At 45.0% G+C, this 26,957-nt stretch overlaps 1 protein-coding gene across 1 annotated transcript in view; it reads right to left on the reverse strand.

Annotated features, from left to right (window-relative positions):
- Positions 1 to 11,710: 11,710 nt before the first annotated feature.
- The window catches only part of LOC125429973, a 96,288-nt gene continuing 81,041 nt past the window's right edge, over positions 11,711 to 26,957 (reverse strand). Inside the window, exons 30-33 of the mRNA XM_048491610.1 lie at positions 25,605 to 25,627; positions 23,728 to 23,846; positions 21,848 to 21,880; positions 11,711 to 12,495 (exon numbers count right to left, since the gene is read on the reverse strand). Of these exons, the coding sequence (XP_048347567.1) occupies positions 11,984 to 12,495; positions 21,848 to 21,880; positions 23,728 to 23,846; positions 25,605 to 25,627 (687 nt within the window). The 3' untranslated portion in view covers positions 11,711 to 11,983. The remainder of the gene's footprint in view (positions 12,496 to 21,847; positions 21,881 to 23,727; positions 23,847 to 25,604; positions 25,628 to 26,957) is intronic.

Genomic DNA, 26,957 nt, shown 5'->3' on the forward strand with positions numbered 1-26,957 from the left:
GAGAGAGCTCCGAGAAGCTGTGACTAGCCCAAGGTCACCCAGCTGGCGTGTGTGGGAGTGTACAGGCTAATCTGAATTCCCCAGATCAGCCTCCACAGCTCAGGCGGCAGAGCTGGGAATCAAACCCAGTTCCTCCAGATTAGATACACGAGCTCTTAACCTCCTACGCCACTGCTGCTCCTGGGGAAGACAGTCAGCATGGCCCTCTGGTACCTGGCCAGCCCAAACAGTTTCTGGGAGGTCAAACAGCAGTTCAGGGTCACCCTGGCATCTGTAGCAGAAGCTGTGCAAGAGTTCTGCCTGAATGTGGGTTTCACTCTTCAAGAGGGGGGTCCGTTTTGAAGATAATATAGAACAGGTATGCGAATTCTCATGTCTATCCAGCCTATCCCACTTGCTGCCTACTCTGAAATCCTGACAATGTACTCTTCCACAAAGTAATGCTTTGATCTGTGTGTATTTGGCTTTCCTAATTGTGCCCTGCCCTTCTGTGTGTAAATGAGGGGGAGCATGAGCTTTAGGGGGGCCTGTTGGAACGGTTTGGAAAAGTGGGGTGGCCATTTTCTGAAAAAAGGGTTGTGAAGCACATATCTCAAGCCTCTTTGTACTTTATTTATTAATGTGATTTATCTCCTGCATTAGTTCATAGGTGCCTCTCCTCAGAATGTCTGTCCACATCACAACCACACCCCACCTGCTGTGTGGGACAATGCCTTCAGAAGGTTGTGGTGTGTTCCAGGCTACGTGGCCGTGGTCTGGTAGATCTTGTTCCTAATGTTTCACCAGCATCTGTGGCTGGCATCTTCAGAGGTGTATCACAGAGAGAAGTCTGTTATACATTGTGTCCAGACTTCTCTTATAACAATGTTCAAACTGGGGACCTCAGATTCTCCCTTTAAATCCATGCCATCTATGACTCCTGTTGGTGTGAGCACCAGGAAGTTATGCTAGTGATACTCAGTTATAGAGTCCTAAATGCTGGTACATTGACATCTCCAGCTTTGATTTTATTATGTAGCCAATGTAATTATAAGTGATAGTTAGCTTAGATTTGGGGAGTGGTTGTTAGATATTGATAGATGCTGATTGTATTTTGTTAAATATTTAATTAAGATTATTGTAGGCTGTTAGCTAGATAGGTTTATTAGTGGCGAGCCCGAGCCCACTATAGTGGGGAGCCCTCGGCGGGATGTTAGGTGGGACAAGGGACGGCAGGGATGGGGGGGTGCTACCTATGGGGCTAGGGATCCCAGTGTTGGTGGGACGGGGCAAATATGATGGTAGATGGTGGCCATATGGGAGAAGGTGGGTGAGATGCAGACATGCTCGCCCGCCTTCTGACCTCCGATCTATCCCGAGGAACGTGGGTGGTAGGGATCAGGGCTACTCTGCTTCGTCACTGGTGTTGATAAATGCCAGGTCCATAAATAATAAGACCGCTGTTCTCCGAGATATTCTACAGATGGACCTGGCTTGCATTACCGAAACCTGGGTGTGAGAAGGGGAGACCGTTGCCTTGGGTGAGGTCTCCCCACCAGGTTTCGCGTGCCTCCACCGGTCACGAACACAGGGCCGGGGGGGTAGAGTGGCAATGTTCATCCGGGATACTATCCCCTTCAGGGCTGTCCCTGTCCCAGAGATTGTGGGTCTGGAATGTGTTGGCCTGGAGTGGTTGGCCTCGGAGAGGTTGGCTGTCCTCCTGGTGTACCGGTCGCCTAGCGCACCAGGGGACGGCCTGCTGCGGTTGCTGGAGGTGGTGGCTGACTGGGCGTTGCGGTTCCCCAGACTTATTGTCTTGGGTGACTTCAACGTCCATGTCGACACCGCCTCGTGTACGGTAGCTGCGGACCTAGTGTCATCCATGGCGACGCTGGGCCTCTCCTTGGTAAGTTCTGGCCCCACTCATGAGGCCGGGCATACACTAGACCTAGTCTTTGGGTCGGGAATTGATATGGTCATATCCTCTATTGATAGAGTGCCATGGTCTGACCATTATGCTCTGAAGGTCCGGATGGATGTGCCACGACATCCCTGTCTAGGCGACGGGCGGATTTATGCCCGCCCACGGAGACTTATGGATCCGATTGGATTCCTGAATGCTCTGCGGGACCCTGAACCTACCGGCACCCTCGATGGGCAAGTGGAAGACTGGAACTCCCGCCTTTCCGATGCCATCGAGGCTATTGCTCCCTGGCGCCCTCTGCGCCCCCGGACACAGCTGGCTCCTTGGTACACTGAGGAGCTACGCCAAATGAAGCGGGAGCTCAGACGGCTAGAGCGAGTGTGGAGGAAATCTCGTGACGAGGCTGCGCGAACATCTTATAGGACGTTTATGAAGGCCTATGAGATGGCGACGAAGGAGGCGAAGAGGACGTTCTTCTCCTCCTCTCTCGCATCTGCTAGCTCCCGCCCAGCACAATTATTTCGTATTATTCGGTCCTTGACCTCCTTGTCGGAGGGTTCATCAAATTCTCAATTGGCTATTAGCTGTGAGGCATTTATGAGCTTCTTTGCGGATAAAGTCGCGTCGCTCCGCCAGAACCTTTCCCCCACCTTGTCTACAATTAGTGAACTGGAGGCTCCCTTGCCGTCTTCAGGCCCATGTTTGGCCCAGTTTTCCCTGCTCTCTGAAGCCCATGTCAACAGGGTCCTGGCTGCTGTTAGACCTACTACCTGTCCTCTGGATCCGTGCCCCTCCTGGCTTATTTTATTTTTATTTTATTTATTTGTTGGGTTTATAAACCGCCCTCCCCCGGAGGGCTCAGGGCGGTGTACAAAACAAGTAGAGCACAATCAATTTAAAATACAATAAATATATATAATATAAGTTAAGATGGGGTCCAGTAAAAATAAACCCTACCCCATTAAAATGCAGCTGATAAAACTAATAATAACATTAGCTCAAGATGGCGCCTACCATCTATTCCCTCTAAAACATACACCAGAAAAGAAGGGCGGTAGGGGCCACATGATATTACAGCGGCAAGCAGAAGGGAAAGGAGAAGGAAGGAGCTTGCCGGGCGGAGCTACGACCCCACCTGTTGAATATCATTAACAGCTCCCTTGAGCAAGGAGTTTTTCCGGGTGGGTTGAAGGAGGCAGTGGTCCGCCCACTCTTAAAAAGACCATCATTAGATCCTGGAGATCTGGCCAATTACCGCCCCGTTTCGAATCTTTCGTTTCTGGGGAAGGTAATTGAGAGAGTGGTGTTGGAGCAGCTTCAGGGCTTCCTGGAGGACACATCGGCCTTCAATCCCTTCCAGTCCGGCTTCCGTGCTGGGCATGGGACAGAGACGGTTCTTGTCGCCATCACGGACATGCTCCGTATGCAACTTGACCGGGGCGGATCGGCGCTGCTGGTGTTGTTAGATCTTACCGCAGCGTTTGATGTGGTCAACCACGATCTTTTGACCCACCGCCTGGCCGCTTCCGGGGTGCGGGGCACTGTCCTTCAGTGGATTGCCTCGTTCCTCCGGGACCGGACCCAGCAAGTGTGGTGTGGGGACCAAGCCTCCCAAAGGTGCCCACTTCAGTGTGGTGTGCCCCAGGGAGCGCTGCTGTCCCCGCTATTATTTAACATCTATATGCGACCCCTTGCTCAGTTGGTACGGAGCTTTGGGCTGACCTGTCATCAGTACGCTGATGACACTCAGCTCATTCTGTTGATGGAGAGGGGAACGGTCATCGCCCCTGTGGCTCTCCAGCATTGTTTGGAGGTGGTTGCTGGTTGGTTGAAGCAGAGCAGGCTAAAACTGAACCCGTCTAAGACGGAGATCCTCTGGCTGGGGCGGGAGGGAGGGGCTGGGGATTTCCAGCCGCCGGTGTGGGAGGGGGCTACATTGGCACCGGCCTCCTCCGTTCGTAGCCTGGGGGTCCACCTGGATTTGTCTCTTTCAATGGAGACCCAGGTGGCCCATGTAACCCGGGTTGCGTTTTTCCATCTTCGTCAGGCCCGGCGGCTGGCCCCTTTCCTCTCTCAAACGGACCTGGCCACTGTGATCCATGCAACGGTCACCTCCAGGCTAGATTATTGCAACTCGCTCTACGCAGGCCTCCCCTTGCGTCTGATTCGGAAATTAAAATTGGTCCAGAATGCGGCGGCACGTTTGCTCACAGGAGGTGCCGCCAGAGACCATATCTCACCTGTGCTGTGCCGCCTGCACTGGTTACCGATTGAATTCCGAATCGTTTTCAAGGTGTTGGTTTTGACCTTTAAGGCCTTGCGCGGCCTGGGACCTCCGTACCTACGGGACCGTCTTGCCCCACATGTCCCGAATCGGCCTCTGCGCTCAGCAGAGGCAAATTTGCTGGTGATCCCTAGCCCCTCAATGATGCGGCTGACCTCCACTCGGGCCAGAGCTTTTACAGCTCTGGCCCCTGCCTGGTGGAACGCTCTACCTCCAGCTACGCAGGCCCTGCGGGATCTTAAAGAATTTCGCAGGGCCTGCAAGACGGAGCTGTTCCACCGGGCCTTTGGGGGGTCCGGCCGCTGATGCCCCCCCTCTCTTATAATATCTGTGGACCCTGCCGTTCCCCCCTCCCTTCTCCTCCCCTTTTCCTTTTAGGGGATTGCTAGTAGGTCGCCATCGTTAATTTTGATATTCGGATGCTGCATTTTAATGGGGTTGATTTTAGCATATAGAGCTATATTTAACTTTGATTTTATTTGTGCTCTATTTGTTTGTTCTGTTCACCACCCTGAGCCCTTCGGGGGAGGGCGGTTTATAAATATAATTAATAATAATAATAATAATAATAATAATAATAATAATAATAATAATAATAATAATAATAATAATAATAATAATAATAATGCCAAAAGGGGTGGATTTAAAAGGAGAATCTGGGAAAATTTGGAGGGTGCCTGCTGTCAGGGGTGCAATTGTTATGCTAGCAGCACCAAACTTTCAGGGTATCTTTAGGAAACTCTCCTGATGATACCACCCAGATTTGGTGAAATTTGGTTCAGGGGGTCCAAAGCTATGGACCCCCAAAGGTATAGCCCCCATCTTTTATTAGCTCCCATTGGAAACAATGGGGGATGGGGCACCCCCTTTGGAAGTATATAACTTTGGACCCCCTAGACCAAACGTCACCAAACCTGGCTGGTATCAGCAGGAGAGTCTCCTGAAGATACCCTGAAGTTTTGGTATTTCTAACCTAGAAATTGCACCTCCTGCAGGCCAAAAACGAAAATAACACTGGAAAAAATACAAAAACCCTCAAACGGGGGCGGATATGTAATGGGGGGGTTGAACCTGAGGGAAACAAACCCCTTACCTACGTTCTTGCTCCCATGTAATGCATGAGGTGGTGGCGGAGTGTTTCCTGCTGTGGCAAGGGCAGCCCCACCAACTATTGCACAAGCAGATTGGCCAAAGTCTCTATTGTGATGACCCCCTCGCCATAATGGCCTCAATCCTGCCCATCACTTGGCTGAAGTTCTAAATGGACACTTGATGTATGCACTCGTGCCATAGTACATCCTCCGCACCCTCCTGCCTTCTTACTTTGGCCTTGCTGCACCTTGTTGCGGCAGTTGAGTGGCAACATCGAAGAAAAAAGAGACTTCTCAGCCTTCTCTTCTCGAACTCAGGATATGTCTCTGGAGCACGTTGCCTACTGACTTGGCCTGTAACTTGTAACAATGTTCTTAACAACAAAGAGTCCATAAAGTCAAACAGCCTGGTGAATTAAGCATCTCTGCAAGGTGCAGTTAAGGGTTAATCTTTATATTTAATATAATATATTTTATATTATAGTTTATATTATATAATGTACTTTACATTATAGTTAATATAATCTAAAAGGGGAGGGGGAAGAGGCTCATGTAGCAACTCACATCTCATTAGCATGGTGATTTGTCGGCCAGGCAAAAAGGTTGGGGACATGACCTGTTCTTTATAGACCTTGGCAGACAGTGGTGGGGAGGAGTCGGCCATTGTGGTGCACGTTGGCACCAGCAAGATGGGGAAGTGTAGTCCGGAATCCCTGGAAGCCAAATGTGGGTTGCCAGGCAGGAGGCTAAAAGCCAGGACCTCCAAGGCAGCTGTTCCTGAAATGCTCCCTATCCCAAGCACAGCTGGGGAGTCTCCGTGTGTGGATGAGACGGTGGGGTTTGTTAGGACCTGGGCTACATAGGAAAACTGATGAAGAAGCATAACCTACAAACAATCTACAGACCCACTAAGAAAATTCAACAGATGCTACGTTCAGCAAAGGATAAGAGGGATCCTCTAGCTACTGCAGGAGTCTACCGCATACCATGCAGCTGTGGACAAGTCTACATAGGAACCACCAAACGCAGCGCTCAGACACGTATCAAAGAACACGAAAGGCACTGCAGACTATTTCAGCCAGAAAAATCAGCAATAGCAGAACACATGATAAACCAACCTGGACATAGAATATTATTTGAAAACACAGAAATTCTGGACCACTCTGACAACCACTACGTCAGACTACACAGAGAAGCCATTGAAATCCACAAGCACATGGACAATTTTAACAGAAAGGAAGAAACTATGAAAATGAACAGAACTTGGCTGCCAGTGTTGAAAAATACTAGAATCAAGACAGTGTCTAACCAGCTCCACACAACATAGGATGACTATAGACAAAGGAAACAAAGGCCAGGATACTTCTATTCAGATGCTCCCACCTACTGACCTTGCTATCTCCATTGTCACTCCCATGCTATAGACTTCATTGTTACTCACACTTCTATTCAGATGCCCTCACCTATTGACCTGGCTTTCTTTGTTACTCACAGACAATGTTTCTTCACCCACCCTGGACACTCTAACAAGTATATATACTACACTTGCTTTCCCAACATCAGATCCTCTGAAGATGCCAGCCACAGATGCAGGCGAAACGTCAGGAGAGAATGCTGCTAGAACACGGCCATACAGCCCGGAAACCACACAGCACCCCAGTGATTCCGGCCGTGAAAGCCTTCGACAATACATTGAAGTGTGGGTTATTCAGTTCTGTCCATGGGACCATTCCGCTCCAAGATCAGGTGACTATAACTTTTATTGCCCCTCCCTATTCTTAGATTTAGTTTAGAATTATGCATCGGCTCAGTAGTGTGTGTGAGTGCAGTTTATAGAAACTTCCCAAGAGATAAATGTAAAAGGTAAAACTTACATTTATTCAAGCATCTCCAGTTTCCCAGCTTTGTTCCAAGAAAAAGGTAGATAGAAAGAAACCCTAATCTAAAGAATACTATCCCTACGACAACTGGGCACTCTACCGCGCCATCACATGTGTGGAGGTGAGAGAATGCTTCAGTGGGAAAGCCCCACTGAGGCAATCAGCCATTGACCACGTGCTCAGGTCAAAGGCTAGGACAGAAGTAAAACCAGCATGGGGAAGAAAGGAAGTTAGTGGGCGGTATCCTGGCCCAGACAAGGAGGGCAAACAAGAGAGGCAATATCACAGACTGAGATATACAGCACCCCCCCAGTGTCCAGGCATGCAGAAGTTGCTTATTCCAACACCTATATATTCCTTATCTATTCCAGACATAACCCCTCAAAACTTTTTATGTCTTAGGACAGTGTGTGTATTCTGCTGCTTTTATTGTATGCTTGTAGACTGCCATTATCTTTAAATAAAAATTGTTAAACTTTATCCACTCTCCTGTGAGTTTTCTTGTGAAAACTGACTCTCATATACATAAGACAATTAAGGTCTTGTGTTGGCCAGCCTTTTGCTAAACCAAGAGACTGCTCCTGCTAATTCCCCACTGGAAAAAGGAGAAACTTTCTATCACTTTGGGTAACATTACAACCCACTCAAGAAAGAATTTTCATTGCAGCATTCTGTACCAATTGTGGTTTCAAAACACTCTTCAAGGGAAGCCCCACACAGAGCATATGGCAGTAGTCTAACCCAGTCATTCCAAGGGCATGCACCACAGTGGCAAAATCTTTTCTACACTGTAAGGGCTGCAGGTGGCTCACCAGCTGATAGGCAATTCTGATCACTGCAGCCACTTGGTTCTCCAACAAGAGACCCTGGTGAAGCAGTACCCCCAAGCTAAGAATGGCTCCTTTAGGGGGCGTGCAACCCTATCTTGAACAGTTCACATTCAAATTCCTGGGATAGACTATCCCCCCAAACAGACAGACACCAGGATCATCCCTGTTTTGTTGGAATTAAATTTCAGCTTGTTAGTCCCCACCCTTCCAAACTGCCTGGAGACACCTGTTCACAGTTTCCAAAGCCTCCCTGGAACCTAATGAAAATATAAGATACAGTTGAGTGTCATCCAAATACTGGTGGCTACTCAACCTCAATCTCCAGATGACCTCTCCCCATGACTTCACAGAGATGTTGAAAGGCATGATGGGGGGGCAACATGACACCTTTCAGGACCCTATATATCAACAGCCCAGAAACTGAGCAACAGACCCCATGGCACTACATTCTGAAACCTATCATTGAAGTAGGACTGAAACCATTGCAAAACAGCCCTTCCCAGTCCCAACTACGAAGGATACCACAATTCATGATATCAAAAATGGCTGAGAGGGCTAAGAAAATAAGACTCCTCATATCCCTGTCAGGAGGATGTTATCTCGGTGATTGAGATGCATTCCTAACTCTATGTAACTGATTGAAATAACAAATCAGTGCTGCTCAAGAGATATATGTAATCTGCCTGCTATATGTAACCACTGCCATCTGTGCATTCTTTCCTTGATCTGTATTTTATAGCTTCACACTGTTTGTAGGGAAGTAGACTTCCTCTGACACTTCTGTCCCATGAGAAAAGTGTTGAAGTTTTGGTTGAATATGGATCGAGCCCCTTCTATGTGTGTGCAATAAAGAAAGTTATTTCAAGCAGGCATTTGCAACAAAGATAAACTTACTTTCAATTCAGACAACTTTGTGTCACAAACATTGTTCCAAGGAAAGTGAAAGGAATGTAGAAAACTGCATAACAAGTAGATTGGTTTGTTCAGGAACAGTCAGTTACGCCATGTACTCAGTACCACGAAGAAGGAGGAAGTTGGTAGGCAGAGTTAAACATAGAGAGCAAATAATACAACAGGGCAGTCCAAAGACATATAATGCCCCCCCCCCCCCGCGCCCATGGTTCAGGCATGCAATAGTCGCCTATTCCAACTAGGCTTGGTGATTCGGGTAAACCTAATCTCAGATTTGGCCCAAATCTAGCCTATTCGGATGTATTTGGGCCACACGAGGCCTGAATACACGCTATCCGAATTTGGGCCGATCCGAATACCAGGTATTCAGATTGGCCCTATACATATTCGGACTTTGTCTGGCCGATCAGGCTCACAAGTTAAAGGTTTTTTTAAAGGAAATTGCCCCTGCTGCCACAGCACTCAGTGGCATGAGACTTTCCAGTGTTTTTTTTTTAAAAGAATCACCCTCACAGCAGCTGCCGCCACCTCTGAGAGAGGCTTAAAGAAAAAAATAAAATTGCCCCGGCCGTTGCCATCACAGGACTCAGCGGCACGAGGCATTCCATTAAAAAAAATCACGCCCCCCACTGCTGCAGCTGCTGTGTCATGATAGTTCCGTGGGGGGGGGGGGAGTTGCTTTCGCTTTGGCAGCGGGACTATATTTATCCCACTTCCAGCTATGTCCCTTGTGAGGGGCAGTCCCTGAATTTTGGGGTGAAATATATTGTGATTGAAACCTTGTTTTGGAATGCAGAGATTTTAAATTACTCCCAATATTTGTGTTTGAACTCATGAATAAAGAACTAGGAAATCTGAATAGGAAACTAGGGATTTAACCCCTATCAGTCTGTGACTGGCTCCACCTACCAAGCTGTCATTTGGGGACTGGCATCCTCCAAGGCTCTCGAAAAAATAAAGTTGTCTCCAAAACATAAGCCCGTCTATAGTCACCGGCCGCCCACCACATCTCATACTGTTAAGCTAGGTAACGAAGAGGAGGAGGAGGAGGAGGAGAGTTTGGATTTATATCCCCCCTTTCTCTCCTGTAGGAGACTCAAGGGGGCTTACAATCTCCTTTCTCTTCCCCTCTCACAACAAACACCCTGTGAGGTAGGTGGGGCTGAGAGAGCTCCAAAAAGCTGTGACTAGCCCAAAGTCACCCAGCTGGCGTGTGTGGGAGTGTACAAGCTAATCTGAATTCCCCAGACAAGCCTCCGCAGCTCAGGTGGCAGAGCAGGGAATCAAATCCGGTTCCTCCATATTAGAATGCACCTGCTCTTAACCTACTACGCCACTGCTGGTAGGCAGATCATTCAAATTCCATGAATCTAAAGAAGTCAAAACGATTAAAACCCAGTAGATCAAGAATGGGCCATCATGAACACTGAAATTCACCCTACAATATTGTGATGAAACCAAGCCTGGGAGAGCCACGCTTGTTTCTGTAATACCTGGGTTCTTTTTCCAAAACTCCACACCAGCTGAGTTCTCAAGGACTTATTGTGAAAATTCAAATCAAAGAAATAAATAAACTTCAGTTACAGAGATTTATCAGCTAAACACGTTCCTTTTGGATTCCTTTGTCCCTTTCTCGGGAGCCCATGGCCTAGAGATGGTTCTCTGGCCAAGTCCTGAAGTGGAATATTTCAGTCTTTGTCTGTCATGGCTCAGGAAAACTCTGTTCCGGCCACGAGGTAATTTAGGCCTTTGAAGTTTTGCTCTCATATATTTGCATAGGCTTTCCTGTTCTCCATCGGAGATGAAAGCTACCCTTTTCACAGGTAGGTGTGATTTTGATACAGTAACAGAACCACTTCATCACAAATATCCTTTGAGCAACTGGTCTAACCCAGCAGCGCTCTTCTGGTGTTCTTAACCTCACTCACATGAACACATGCAAACACACACAGATACAGACCCTTCACATTAATTCCCGTTCCTATCTATCTGGCTGGGTTCTGCCAAAACCCTCCACCTCTTTCTTTATTCTGAAGAAGTGACATTTCTCCTTCAATCTCTCCAGCGACTTTCTTTCTGGGCCCAGGTCCTGCAGGAACTCCTCCATCTGTCTCTTCAAAGCCCTCTCTGCTCTTATATCCAGATACAACCTCCCTTTTGACCTTCCGGTTCAAAACCCTCTGCCTCTCGAAGATCTCCTGTGCCCTCCAACACTTCCACCCTTCCTGCCCTTGATGCCATGGATTGTCTCAAGAACCTGGTGGGCCACTGCGAGTAGCAGAGTGCTGGACTAGATGGACTCTGGTCTGATCCAGCTGGCTTGTTCTTATGTTCTTAACTTTGGTGTGACCCTGCCTCTCTCTCTTCCTCCCCTGAAAGTCCTCCTTTTTCCTGAACTCTTTGGCATAACTACAAAGTCTCATAATCAGTGGTGGGATTCAGCAGGTTCGCACCACTTCGGCAGGACTGGTTGTTAAAATGGTGCTTGTAAACAATCAGTTGTTAAATTATTTGAATCCCACCACTGGAACCAGTTGTTCAATTATTTGAATCTTACCACTGAACATATGCCTCCCCCCCGCCCCCCACAAAAATTCCAGACAACCCATTATAAGCAGACCATCTTTTCAGCTACTGGTGTCTGAAACACAACTGCGATGAATGTAGCAACTGACAGGGAAGGATCTTCAGAAAGGCAATGCTGAAAAGAGGCAAATCCAAACTCCATAAACAAAAGAAAAGTGCAAGTCCAGAATATTAACTTAAATTTGCAGAGCCTCATTTTCCTGAGGAATCTTTTTATTTGTTCCTTTCTTGCCTGAGAGGAATGAGGGCTGAAGGAGGCCGGGGGGGTGGTGGGGTTGTTTATTGAGAGCTCTCCTTGACAACCAGCCTGTTATTCTTTATCAAGTGAAATGTGTTACTGCTATTTTTAGAAATAAGATACAAAGAAAAAAGGTGAATGAAGGGGGAAAATCTCTCCATCAGTTTTGGTGTCTGGAGAGGCCTTTACAGGACTAAAAAAAGAGAGCTTCTGAGAAACAATATTTTCTTCCTGATGCTCCTGGTGTGAAGGGAAGGTCTTAACAGAGGTTGAGGGGGGCTTTTTCATACACCTGAAAGAAGGGCAGGATGTTCTCTCCAGAGAAGGAGGCTCCAGAGTACTCATAGATGAGGGCTCCTCGGTCAGCATCGAAAAAGGCCACTCGACCCCCAGTGTAGTTCAGACAGACTCGGATCCTCTTGGGCTTCTCACTCAGGGACAGGGGAATATTAGAGTCTTTTATGGCAACCCAGTGATCTCCCCACTTCCCCACAGCCCAAATCCCTTCCCTGGGACTGAAGAGAAAATTGCCCTTTCTCTTCACAGACTTTCTGGCCACCCCCACATCCCATCCTCCCTCATTTTCCACAAGGACATCCCAGAAATGGCGACCTCCTGTGAATCCCTCACGGCCCAACACAGAACAACAATAGTCAAATCTTTCAGGATTGTCAAGAAGAGCTTGAGTGTTTCCTCCATATCTCAAGCTTTTCCAATTCTCAGACAGGATGAGTTTGGGATGGGCTGTGTCTGGATCCAGAGTCACATTTGCTGTTGTGGAGAAATGAGGAGACAAGAAGAGAAAGATTTTTAGCTGGGAGATTTTTCCCTCTGGCCTCTTCTGCTTCTTTCTTCTGCTCATCATGACCTCCTCTCACCCCTTTAAGTTTTTTCTGCCTTCTCCTGACTTATTAAAAGGCAGAGCAGCCTTCTGATGCACTTTAAGCTCAAACATGTAAAAGGCACAATAAAAATCCACAGGAACACAACACATTTCCCACCAGTTCCTACCCCAAGCAGTTAACCTTCAGAGAGAAAAAAAAACAGGGAGATTTTTTAAAATAAATCACAAATGGGAGAGAATTATATAAAAACATCCAAATCCCATGAAAATGAGCAGAGGCACAGAATGAGTTGAATGGATCATGGCTCTTGGTCCTAATCTGAGTCAATCTCAAAATTGAATTTGATTTTCACTGATTGTGAACAAAATGCAAAGACCGGAAAAGGGGGCCTCATGGTTTTCAGCCTGCCAGAGAGATGTATTTCTCAAGTGGCACTCGGGACAATTTTCGATGGGCTTGGGGTGGTTTCTTTATTTCCATGTGTGATAAATTGGTTTAGCCTTCAGGAAGGAAGCCTAGGAAGTCACACTAGCCTGTTAAAAAACCTTTGATCCTCAGAGAAACCAAACTGATTGGGAACAAAGGATTAGTTTAGAAGCACATGTCAGTAACCGAAAGTTATCTGAGAGGCAAAGGGGGACGAAGGATGGATTCTACCATGGGGAAGCATCTCCTGGCTTCAAGTCTACACAGAAAGATAATGGGAACGTGCTTGGCTGAGGAATTTGTTTATTTCTTTGTTTTCAATTTTACAATAAACCTTTAAGTTCTCAGTGGTTTGGAGTATTTGGAGAAAAGAACCCAGGACAGAAACACAGGACTGAACCTTCCCATTCCTGGTTATCGTGACACACTGAATGATCAAACACTGGTTGAAGGCAGCTTCTCAGGGAATGTGCTGCAAGGTAATATTTTGTCAGCAATAAAGTGAAGGTTAAGGCTTGTCTGTATCAGTGGATGCAAGTGAGATCATACCTTCACATCACAGTTCGAAGAATCTGCCTTCCACCCTTCTATCTTTTTAAAGATTGTAACTTCCAGCCTGATAAAAACTTCTGGTTTGCTCCAAAGCTTACACAATATTTTCTGCCAATACTGAAGTTATTACATGCATTTTAGTCTTGTCTAAGGCTTTTGCATGGATCACTATGGCTGTACAGGTTTTTTTCCTGTATCCCAAGAACAGAATTTGTTCAATTATTGGTTCAAAAAAATGATTCCCCGTCTTGTGCTGTCATTCAAGGTATCTCCAAAGACACCTTGAATCAAAAAGACCCCTCTAATGGTCTCAATGCATTACAGCAAAGGAAACTTGGAGGAAGGGAGACAGAGCAGGGTTTACATTCCCTTTAAACTCTTTTCATCTTCTAGAGATATCCAGGTGCTTCAGTGAAGATTTGTGTGGTTTCCCTGTTGCTGGTAGCTACTGATCAAGTGCAGCAAAAATGAGGCTTCTGTATGGCTGATTTCCCCACACTTTCCCTGCCCCAGCCCCATAGCAGTTCCCTCCCCTCCACCATTGAGCCACCAGACCTTTGGCAGTTTAAAAAATAGCATATCATTCTATCAATGCCTTTCCCTGTATATTGTCACAATAGAAAGGTCTAGACTAGAGGCTTGCTTTTTAATGAAAGCTGGGAAGTCAGAGAACCAGGTACACATATTGGTAAAATGTATATAACAATATAATAGTATTGTCTTTAAAAATATTAGTGTTGGCTTAAAAAAATAAATTCCTCAAGAAGTAAGGGAAAGAAATGGTAGCCACAGGGTCAGGGAAATGACTGATACATAGGTGGGAAATCAAAAGTTTCCCATCCACATAGCAGCCATCCAGGCTTCACGGCAAAGCAGGTTTGAGGAAGATCGGAGAAAACCTGGGAAACCCCAGCAGGAGCACAGATGTGGTAGGGGAAATGTGGGAGACAGGACTTTCCCAAAGTGTTGAAACCAGGGCAGAGAACCTGGTGAAGATGTCCAAGATCAAGCTAAATTGACGTGAATTGACCCATTGGACAAAGTGGACAATGGCCCAGGGTGCCCCCTTGTGGCAGGCACCAAAAATGTAGGGTTCGTTTGTGGGATGTTTGGGTATTTTAGTGGGTTTTCTGTTTTTGACCTGCAGGGGGCGTGGTTTTAAGGCTAGCAGCACCATAATTTCAGGGATGTTTCGGGAGATTCCTGATGCTATCACCCAGGTTTGGTTCAGGGAGTCCAAAGTTATGGACTCCAAAAGGGGGTGCCTTATCCCCCATTGTTTCCAATGGGAGCTAATAGGAGATGGGAACTACACCTTTGAAGGTCCATAACTTGGATCCCTTGAACCAAATGTCACCAAACCTGGGTGGTATCATTTGGAGAGTCTCCTAAAGATACCCTAAAAGTTTGGTGCTGCTAGCTTAACAATTGCACCCCTGACAGCAGGCACCCCCAAATTTCCCCAGATTTTCCTTTTAAATCCCCCCCTTTGGCATGGATTTACAGAGAGAATCTGAAGTCCCCAGTTTAAATATTGCTTTATGCCAAATAAAGGCTAAATGAATGAATGAATTTAAACATTGAATGTGATGTTGTTTCCGGGTGCAGGAAAATCCACCCCAAAATAGCATCACTTTCAATGTTGTTTTAACTGGGGACCCCAGATTCTCCGTTTAAGATGGATTTAAAAGGAGAATCTGGGCTCCCTAGTTTAAACAACATTAAAAGTGATGCTGTTTCAGGTTGGATCCCCCCTTCAAAAATAGCATCACTTTCAATGTTGTTTAAACTAGGGAGCCCTGGGTGTGTTTAGATTTGTGTGTTGGGGCATGTTCTATAATGTGATGTTGACTTTGAGATGACCTGGTGCAAAAAATGTTGTTTGGTCATGGTGGGGGAGGGATGCTGCCCATATGGGGCGCGCAAAACTCAGATTTTGCCGCGGGCTCCATTTTCCCTAGGGGGAAACTGGATACAACACAATAAAATGTTTTCATAGCAGTCATAAAACATTTTGAAAGCATTTTGAAAATGTTTTCAAAAAAATTCTGCTGTGTGGCCTATTGCTGCGTTCAGATTTGTGAGTTGGGGCATGTTCTATAATGTGATGGTGACTTTGAAACGACCTGGTGTAAAAAAATCATTGTTGGTCACGGTGGGGGAGGGCAGCTGCCCATGGGGGGAGCGCCATACTCAGGTTTTGCCCAAGGTTCCAGTTTGCCTAGTTACTCCACTGAATTGACGGAAATATCCTGGGCAATGATTCATGTCCCCTCCCTGCCACTGTGCAGGCAACTTACTGTGTGTGTTGGAGCAGCAGTGGCGTAGGAGGTTAAGAGCGTAGGAGGTTAAGAGCTCGTGTATCTAATCTGGAGGAACCGGGTTTGATTCCCAGCTCTGCCGCCTGAGTTGTGGAGGCTTATCTGGGGAATTCAGATTAGCCTGTGCACTCCCACACTCGCCAGCTGGGTGACCTTGGGCTAGTCACAGCTTCTCGGAGCTCTCTCAGCCCCACCCACCTCACAGGGTGTTTGTGCAAGGAGATTGTAAGCCCCTTTGAGTCTCCTGCAGGAGAGAAAGGGGGATATAAATACAAACTCTTCTTCTTCTTCTTCTTCTGTGTGTGTGTTAAGAATAGTCAAGTTGCTTCTGACTCGGAATTTGTGTGCTCCAAAATGTCCTATTGTTAACAGACTTCCTCAGGTCTTGCAAACTTATTTACAGTTCTGCAAAAACTTGTGTTATGCTGCAAGCGTTGCTCTCACACAAAACCATCAGTGTGTGAACTAGGAACCTGAGACTTCTCTCAAGAATGAGGAGCGTCAGGCCCAAGCTAGAATAGACAGAAATATCACAGGTATTGAATTAATGCCCTGTGCCTGCTCCTGTGCAAACAAATTATAGACTGCTCTGCAGAAATTAAACCATATTCTGGTATTCTTGGTGGCAACTGAAACAGAACTGCAGTATTACCAATTGAAAGCCTTTCTGCACTATAATTGCTATCAAACTTCAAGCATGACCAACCCCACCCTTGAAAATATGGATGCCTGGAGAGCCACCTTTGGTGGAAGAATACAAAGACTTTTTAAATGAAATTCAGATAAATAACAGATGTCATCAGGCATCAAGAACAGGTTTCCTTGGCAGTTCCCAACATCTGGGTCAGGCAACTCTGTCACAAAGAGGAATTCTGCTGTTAACGAACAGTTTAGCAATGACTAGACTGTTCTAACCCTCCCTGAATTAAATGGGAGAGAAGCTAAATGAGTTTGCTGTAGCTGGAGGCTATTCTGTAAACCATTCGGAGTGAGAAATTGATATCAAAGTGAGTGTAGGACAGCCAAGGAGAGCCAATTTGTGAAGGACAGCCAATTTGTAATGGCAGAGGACCAGAAAGCTTTCCTAGGAGAAGAACTTTAATCACAGTGAAGCTGGATTGGACTCTTGATTCCTAAGCATGAGACAAAACTGTGATAGAATTTTCCCTACCCTAATGGAGAAAAGAGAAGAGAGGGGGACATTGAACAGCACTGCTTGCTTTAAGTGCAAATTCCCAACGAAATACAGAGGTGAATCCTCTTGGGAGCAGAAAAAGAGCACTTTTAGACTCTTAAAATTAAGGACTTTTTGAAATAAGGATGTAGAAACCAAATAAAAATAAGCTCTTAAAGAGGTAAAGAGACAAGTCATCTTTATGAACAAAAGACAAAGGACATGAAGAACGGATAGAGAGGCAGAGAGGTGGCTGGCTTTGGAGGAAAGTGTGACAGTGGATAACAAAGCAGCCTCCACCAATAGAGGAATTAGGAAATGAAAGATGAGGAAGGAGAGGAAAGATAGGCTGTGGGGTGCCACATATCAAAAGGAGCAAGAAGCGACTGTGGAGAGCAAAAATAAACAAACTGAGAAAGGTGGCACTGGAAGAGTACAAATGACTAATTCCAGAAAAAATATTGCAAAAACAGGATGTGTGAATGAAGTGAGGACACTAGAAAAAATGACACGTGAACCCAATCAGAAACTGGAATAGCTGATAGACTTGATGGTTAACTTCCAAAGGAGAGATTTAATAAGCTGGATAGTGAACTTCAGGAAGTAAAAAAAGAACTGACCCAAATTAAAAAATTGGAGACATCCATTAAACATAAATTATGTCCTAAAGGAAGTAATAGAAAAAGTTGGGGAACTAGAAAAAAGTTGAAACCAACCAGAAGCAAATACTGAATTGCTTAGTTAAAATGGCTGTTATGGAACTGAGATAAAAGGAGACTGTTCTAAAGACCCTCTGCACAGCAAATGTATAACACGTTGCAGTTGGGATAAAGTAACCTGTTTTTGAGTTCATATGAATCAGTGCAGGCAGCAATTAGAGCCCACGGAAACAATACAGGTTGCTGTCGCACCTTCATACGGAGATGTGTATCTTTTTAAAAATTTACTTCCCACCAATGCATAGCTACCCAGTTATGCACAAATGAACCCCCACAACCATGCTGATATCTCATGATATGACTATCTGCACCTGCATGGCAACACAGATGTAAGCCACAAAATAATTTTAAATTGGAAAACAGAGGCGAGCAAAGTGCCTTCTGCCTAGCCATTCACTTGCAAGCAGCTGCACTCTGGGATTTTTGAAAAGCCTCGCGAAAAGCACAATTATCAGAAAACCCGGTTTTGGAGAAACAACACTGGGCAGACTCATTTTAGGGGTGGTATCTGTATGATTCTTACCCAAATTGAGTTATTTAACCATCCTACTTCCGTGTTTATTGGTCCATGCGGAGGGGGCCTTGGACTCAGGAGACTTAAAGACAACTCAGAAGACTTAGGGAAAAGAATTATACCAGCATTGGCAGGTCTACTGGGGCAAATAAAATGAGGACTCAGAAGAAGAAATAGAATATATAGAGTGAATTCAAGGTATAGTAGAGAGACAAAGGTGCCCAAAGACATATTAATTAACTTCACCAATGAAATGATGAGATGAAGTGTTTAGGAAACTCTCATCCAAAAAACTGAAGGTAGAGGCGGATATAATTATAAGTGTTGAAAGAAATACCTGTTTAAATTCTGAGGAAAAGAAAAGCATGTGACTTCTTGGTAGAAAAATTGAAAAAAACATGATATACTCTTTAGATGGGTGCAACTACTAGGACTGCTGTTTACCTACAAGCCTAGGAGATAATAACATAGGCTCAAGATTTCCTGATGAGAAAAAAAGGACTTAATGAATGAGATTGCATAGCTATACTAAAAAGTTAGACATATTTTTGTTACTATTAATTAATCCTTATTTAACTGTTTGTGTGGTGTAAAATGAATTGTAAAATACTTACATGCAATGTTAATGGGTTAAATTCAGTCAAGAGAAGGAAAATATTTCATTATTTAAAGCAGACGCGCAATGATATTATATGTATCCAAGAAACACATGTTAGGAAAAAGGATGAAAAATGTCTTAAATGTGACAAATTGGAAAATCTATGAATGCTGCAATGTCAAAGAAAAAGAGAGGTGTATCTATGTATGTAAAACAAGAATTAAGACCTGAATTGATATTTTGGATGAGTCTCCAAGGCATTTAGGAGTAGAAATAGAAATACAAGGAGCAAAGGTGTTAGTAGTAGGTATATTTGTACCCAACACTAAAAAAATCAGACTTTTATTATAAGCTGACAAATATACTATTAGAATATACATATAATTGGATTTTGTTGGGGAGTTTCAATGGAGTAGTAGATCCTGTATTCGACTGGAAAGGTGAAAAGAGAAAAAATGTCTACAAAAAAGACAGAAACAGACTACCTAAGGGTTTTAAGTCAATGATTCAGTGGTTAGAAATAAAAGTCATGTGGAGAGAAAGGGTTGGACTTGGAACAGCTGAGGAATATACCTTTTTCTCAAATAGACAAAATAGCTTCTCAAGATTAGATATGATATAGGCATCAGGGAGGTAATGTTTACAAACAAAGGATATTAGGATACTACCAAGACTAATATCTGACCATAACCCAATTCAGTGGAAGGAAGCAACTGAGTTGGACATTAAAGGATTTGTCCGTGCAGCATAATAAATGCACTGGAAGCTGTCCACCAGTTGCCCAGAGGAAGGAGGAAGGCAAGAAAGAAATGCAATCACACAGAACAGCTTCCTTTCACAAAGGCTGATCCACACGGGCAGTAAACAGCGCCCCAGGGATGGCAAAAACGCTGTCCCTGCGAAGCTGTTTGCCTCACCACCCCCAAGCAGCATGAAGACACCGCTTTTAAACCTCGCTTGTTGAGCGACGTTTTCCAGGGGGTGCATGTAGATGCTAAAGAGCATCGGGAAGAGTGTTGCTCTTTGCGGCACACACATACAATAGGGCATGGTTCAGAGATCTCACCCCCAATGTTCACAGTGTATAACAGACTTCTCTTATAGCAGACTTCTCTCTGTGATACACCTCTGAAGATGCCAGCCACAGAAGCAGGTGAAACGTTAGGAACAAGATCTATCAGACCAAGGCCGCATAGCCTGTAAAACTCACAACAACCAGTTGAATCTGGTTGTGAAAGCCTTCAACTATACTTTCAATGTTTTTAAATCTAGGGAGCTCAGATTCTCCCTTTAAATCCACTCCAAAGGGGGTGGATTTAAAGAGAGAACCTGGGGAAAATTTGAGGGTGCCTGTCAGGAGAGCAATGTTTAAGGAACAGTACCAAAATTTTAGGCTATCTTCAGGAGAGTCTCCTGATGAAACCACCCAGGTTTAGTGAAGTTTGGTTCAGAGGGTCCAAAGTTATGGACCCTCAAAAGGACCCATCTACCATTAGCTCCCATTGGAAACAATGGGGGATGGGGCACCCCTTTTGGGGGTCCATAACTTTGGACCCCCTGAATCAACCTTCACCAAACCTGGGTGGTATCAGCAGGAGACAATCCTTATGATACCACGTAGGTTTAGTGAAGTTTGATTCAGAGGGTCCAAAGTTATGGACCCTCAAAATGATAGCCCCATCTACTATTAGCTCCCATTGGAAACAATGGAGGATGGGGTCACCCCTTTTGGGGGTCCATAACCTTGGACCCCCTCAACCAAACCCCACCAAACTTGGCTGGTATCATCAGGAGAGTCACCTGACGATATCCTGAAATTTCGGTGCCGCTAGCCTAAAAACTGCACCCCCTGCAGGCCAAAATTGGGAAAACAGTAAAAAATACAGAAAGCCACAAACAAACCTGCAATTTTTGCGCCCACCACAAGGTGGCGCCCGGGGCACTTGTCCCCGGATGTCCCCATGGTAGCTATGCCTGTGGTTTGATGTTTGGGAGAAGAAGTGGAACTAAGTGCCGTCACTCACAAGTCCTGTCTTCAGCTCGGTCTGGCTGCCAATCGAGTACCGGGTCATGTTTAAAGTTCTGGTACTGACCTTTAAAGCCATTCGCGGCCTTGGCCCCACATATCTGAGGGACCGTCTCTCCATGTATCACCCTTCTAGGCCCCTCCGCTCATCCCTGGCCCAAAGGCGATCCGGCTGTGTTCTATAAGGGCCCCTACTTGGTGGAACAGGCCCTGTGGGACTTACAGAGTTTCCGCAAGATCTGCAAAACGAACCTGTTCCGCCAGGCATTTGGTCGGCAGGGGTAATATTGATCTCTCGCCATATAATAAACATCTGGCCTCCCATGGATACGAGTAAGGGGGGGAAGGGGGGGAGTTGAAGCCTTCTGTGAGTTATATATGGTTCTTCTTAATCAGTTATTGTTTGTTGTTACTATTTTAATTGTTTTTATTGTTTTTATGGCTAATGTTGGACTAATGGCTAATGTTTGGTGCCGCTAGCCTAAAAACTGCACCCCCTGAGCCCTTTGGGGAAGGGCGGCATATAAATGTGATTGATTAATTAATTAAGTCCATTAAAGACAATGTATTGTCAAAAGCTTTCACAGCCTGATGCAACTGGTTGTGGTGGGTTTTCCAGGCTGTGTGGCCGTGGTCTGGTAGATCTTGTTCTTAATGTTTCACCTGCATCTGTGGCTGGCATCTTCAGAGGTGTATCACAGAGAAAAAGTCTGTTTCCATTAAAGACAGTTGCTTTACTGCTTCATTTGAGAATGACTGCCTGTTTGTACTTCAATCCTTCATATGGATCTATGGACTTGAACAGCAAAAAAAATCCTTTCTGCATTAATATGTTAGTGTTTTGTTCCCTCAACATGAATCCTTTGTGTATCTCTGAAAAGACACCAGCTTGAAGAACACACATTGCAAGGTGAAACTTTTAAAGAAATCATTGATCAACGTATATACCTTTTTGCAGCTGAATTCCAGAATCCAGAGTGTCTGAGGAACCAAAGGAACCAAAGTGAGAAGCAGATCCTTGTTCCTGTCACAAATCTTCTAACAAAAACTTCAGCTAATAATATTGTTCAGGTTTTTTCCTTAGGGAGGGAAGGTGCCATGGCATAGCCCCACCTCATCAAATCTTGAAAGCTAAGCAGGGTTGCTGCTTCTATGGGTGACCCCAAAAGATTATGCAGACTACAGCAATGGCAAATAATTCTCTGCTTCTCCCTTGCCTTGAAAACCTTTTCCTGGGGTCACCCTAAATTGGTTGTGACGCGATGGCACATGTGGACACACATCTTCTGAATTTCAGATGAAAGGTTAAGTAGAACCTACTTCTGGAAAAAAATTATTCCCAAATTTTATTACTGTGGAAATATTCACATTTATTCCATTTTCACCATTCACTTTGAGATTCACTTCATAATAAGTATGCTTAGGACTGAGGCCCAAGCTAAACTTGGGATCTCCTCAAACAGAAGTTCCACAGTGTCTTATCCTAAGCAGGAAAAAATCCTTCTAAACCCCCAGATTTCAATGGGCTTAGACAGGGGTGAATCTGCTTAAGACAGCACTCCCGGTCCTCTGTGGCCTCAGCTATGACATTCTCAAACAAAAACACTCAGTCCAAGGGGTCAGTTTTCACATGTCCAGTTTGGCCATAGACACACTGCAATGTTTCCCCCCCTGAAATGCATCAGGAAGATGTCTCCATTAAATGAGGGAACCCTGAAGGTCAGTTACCTCCTCCCTCCCCTCCCCTCCCCTCCCCTCCCCTCCCCTTTCCTTTCCTTTTCATTGTTTATTTTACCATCTACCTCACAGTTTGCCCCTGCACAGGCAAACTGATGAACTGAGATAAGCAACTTAGAATAAGTTTGAGAAAATCCCAGTTATACAATTCTAAGCTAAAGCTGTGGGATAATTCTGAAAAGAAAACTTTACAAGGTGAACTAAAATGACCTTCCTAAACTTTATATAAATTCCTTACATTCCTGGATCTGCTAATGATATTAACAGCCTAAAGCAGTGATTCCCAAAATGGGTGCTACCGCCCCCTGGTGGGTGCTGCAGCGATCCAGGGGGGCGGTGATGGCCACAGGTGCATTTGGGGGGTGATGAATAACTGTAAGGGGGCGGTGAAAGCATAAAAGAAAGAAGAGAAGATTTAGAAAAATTGATTTATGTATTCCGCTCATAACGCTTAATTTTTCTTTGAACAACGTACTGGACGTTGGCTCGGTTCCCGCATACTCCCTCACTTGCATTGAGGTATGTGCAATCGCGCACTGCTACTGTTCATGTGGTGCCACTGAATTGCTGTTTAAAACACGTGAGCACTATGAGCGTTGCTGCGGGCAACTGCCACTTGTGCGATTGGTCGATCGCAAGGCCAAAGCCTGGAATGGCAGTGGTAGTACTGGCTACTGGCAGTACTACCAGCAGATTTTGGAGCACGCTATGAATCAGGAGATTTCCCGTAATTATTACGCATAATATAACTCTAAGTTAGATTGTTGTGATATTGTGACAAGTTAAAGTTAACTAACAAATAGTGTGACTATAATTGGTGAGTATTATTTATTTATTTTGTAATAATTATATGCGCTTTACAATTAATAATATCATGTTTATTTATTTCATTAGTATCTATTTTAGTTTGTTTTTTACAAAAATATTTCAAAAAATTACCAAAAAAATTAATTAAAAATACCTCCATAAATTTTTTATTTTTTCTACAGATAATAATGGCTCAACCAAAGAAAAAATGTAGAAAGTATACTAAAACACATCTGGCCCAATCTAACATCCAGTCTAAAATCCCTGCAGCATTCCTTCATTACCTGTGATTTGCTTCATGATGCCCTTTAAAAAGAGATTTCGATCGGAGCAATCCAAGATACGCCACTTCAATGCAAGAGGAAAAGTCACTGGATTCTCAAACACCTTCTTTTCTTTATACCTTGAGGAAAAATCATGCTGAAGTATCCATCCAATTTATAACTCCCCACCCCAGGGGATCAGAGAAAAAGAAGAAGGAATTGGCAGAAAGCTTAGAGACACAGGCTGAGTCTGAGAGAAGAACAAAATGGGAGGTGTTTGGATTGAAACATTCACCTCAGTGTAGCCCCTGAGAACCCAAAACCACACAGTAGTTGGGAGCAGCTATTTAAAAAGAGTACCAAGCCCATCTGGACTCATAATACCACCATGAGGGGAGGAAAACCTCTGGCCATAATGCCACCATTGTGGAAGGAAGCACTCTGGCCTCTTCCACCAATCATTTTTCCATGCTGAAAGTGCACTGCAGGGGATGTTATTTCCAAATTTTTGCTGCCCCACAAGAAAGCTGGTGTCATTAGAGTTCTGGACTAGAGAAAGACCCTGGTTCAATTCCACATTCAGTCATTTGTCTCACTGGGTGACCTTAGACCAGTCTCTTTCTCTGGCCCTTTTTGCACACAAGGTTTGCTCTGGAATAACTGCAACGCACATTGACATCCCGACCTTTTTGTTGCCGGTTCGTCGCTTGACATCATTCGCACTTCGGCTGGTTGCTCTGGAACCGCATCTGAATCCAGAAACCCTGATAGTTTGCATTGCTGCGGAATGTGATGCAAACGAGAGTTCTGATTGGCTGCTTGGCCGTTACTGGGCATGTCGTTTGTGACGTAACAGGAACAGTAAAATCTGCACGCACAACTGGCAAATTCCTTGCTCCTCCCGATTGGCTGGGAGAAATCGCATCACCGCGGGGGCGTGATTCTTAAAACCTGTTCGGTAGTGTGATGTTTCACATATGGGGGCAGAAATGTGGAGGGAAACTGTTTTATCTGAAAAAGTTGCAGAAGCATCGAGCGACAGAAAAAATGTGAGGCGACGCCTCGAATGGGCAACAGAGTAGGGGTCGAACCGCATTCCGGAGCCAGTATGTGTGAACAACAAGCAGAAACCGTGACGACCACAAATATTTAATCCAGAACAAACAGTGTGTGCGAAAAGGGCCTCTCTGAAGAAATCTGTTGTAAGGATAAAACGGAGGGCAAAATTGGATTCATCTTTTTCTTCCTCTCCCATAATACCAGAATTCAGGGGCACCCAAAGAAACGTTTGAGAAATAGGTTAGGGACAGACAGAAGGGCATATTTCATACTCAATCAGTAATGACTTTATTGAATTCATTGCTGGGTGAGGTACTGATGGCCACAAAGATTGAAAGCTTTAAAAGGGAATTAGTTTTCTGAAGCAGGAAACTATAGAACTACGAGAATTGGAGACTGAAGGGTGCCTCCATAGCCAAAGGTAGCCAATCTCCAAGGAGCACTGTTAGCAGGCAGCATCAGGGAACAGCCTTGGCCTCTATGCCTTGTTTGTTGGCTGTCCAGGGGCAGTTGTTGGCCACTCTATGAAACAGGATGCTGGGCTCAATGGACTACTGGTCTCATTCAGCAGGCTCTGCTGGTGTTCTCAGGAGTGAGGCTGATGGACAGTGGAAGCAAACAGGTCACATGACATCACTGCTGTTCCTTTTCCTCATTTATCTCTGGTGGGAGATATAGAATCTTTTGTCATTTGATAATTCTTCTTCCTCTAAATCCAACTGAGGATACTTTCAGCAGAAGCACAAATTTTCTGGCTTCCTAATCATTGGTTTTCTCTTTGCAATGGCAACCTAGCCCCCTTCCAGTGTAAAGAAGGTTAATCGGAAAAATCCACTTACCTCTGCAAGGTGCTTTTGGCATCCTAAAGCCAGAGAAAGAGAAAGTGAGAGAAGAGAGATCACAATGGTTACTAAAAGGCCATACCAGGAAGACTCCCTGCACTTTGGAAGATTCTACACTCTGGCCTTTTTCTTCTGTCTGGCTAGCAGATTTCATTCAATGTTTGGAGTGAATTTTTATACAGTGGGAAGAAATCTGTGTAAGAATAATATGAGCAAAATAGAGCCATTTCAGACAGAGCTGAGTGATTTTGATGACCCAACAGTCGATACTTTCACAAAGGAAGTCAGGAAGTCCTTAAATCAGGATGTGTATTTCTTATGGTTGCCCGAGGATGAAGACATTCCCAGCAATATTATCTGCACCAACCCTTATTGCCACTGGAGGACATCTCCCAGACTTAAACATAATACCTAGATTATGCTGGGCTCAATCGAGCAGCAGTGGCGTAGTGGCTAAGAGCAGGTGCACTCTGATCTGGAGGAACCGGGTTTGATTCCCTGCTCTGCCACCTGAGCTGTGGAGGCTTATCTGGGGAATTCAGATTAGCCTGTACGCTCCCACACACGCCAGCTGGGTGACCTTGGGCTAGTCACAGCTTCTCGGAGCTCTCTCAGCCCCACCCACCTCACAGGGTGTTTGTTGTGAGGGGGGAAGGGCAAGGAGATTGTAAGCCCCTTTGAATCTCCTATAGGAGAGAAAGGGGAGATATAAATCCAAACTCTTCCTCTTCTTCTTCTTCTAGATTACAGTACAGTCATACCTCGGTTTCCGTTGCCTTTGGAAATCGTTAGTTTCGGTTTTCACCGATGGGATCCAGCCTTTCGTTGCCTTCGGTTTTTGTTGGTCGCCTCAGATTTCATCGGTGTGCTGATGAAATCCGAGGTGACTTTTGTGTAAGTTGCTATGCTGTTTGCGTTGCACCTGCACAAACAGCGTAGCCTTGGTTTTCGTCGGTTTCAGTTTTCACTGAGGTAATCCGGACGGATTATTGACGAAAACTGAGGTATGACTGTAGCATCGTAGCAATATACTGGTCTACAGCTTTCATTTTTAAAAAGTATTTACTCCTTGTTATAAATAGAAATGTACGGTCTTTTAAAACAAAAGATAAGAACCAGTGACATTGTTATAACGTTAACTATTATGATGGTATAACACTATAGAAATCTAGTGATCGTTCTTTTTTAAAAGCCAGAGAAAAGTCTTCTGAACGCTGGGTGTGGGGGTTGGCCACAGGGACTGAGTTTTGGTGCAAGTGGAGGAGGGAACTGCAAAAAAACCCCCATACTTTCCTATCCACATGGCGAACAAAAGGCACTTTGATTGCAATCTTTCCAAAAAGAGCATAC

Source organism: Sphaerodactylus townsendi, linkage group LG03 (assembly GCF_021028975.2).
Source record: "Sphaerodactylus townsendi isolate TG3544 linkage group LG03, MPM_Stown_v2.3, whole genome shotgun sequence".
Classification (NCBI taxonomy): domain Eukaryota; kingdom Metazoa; phylum Chordata; class Lepidosauria; order Squamata; family Sphaerodactylidae; genus Sphaerodactylus; species Sphaerodactylus townsendi.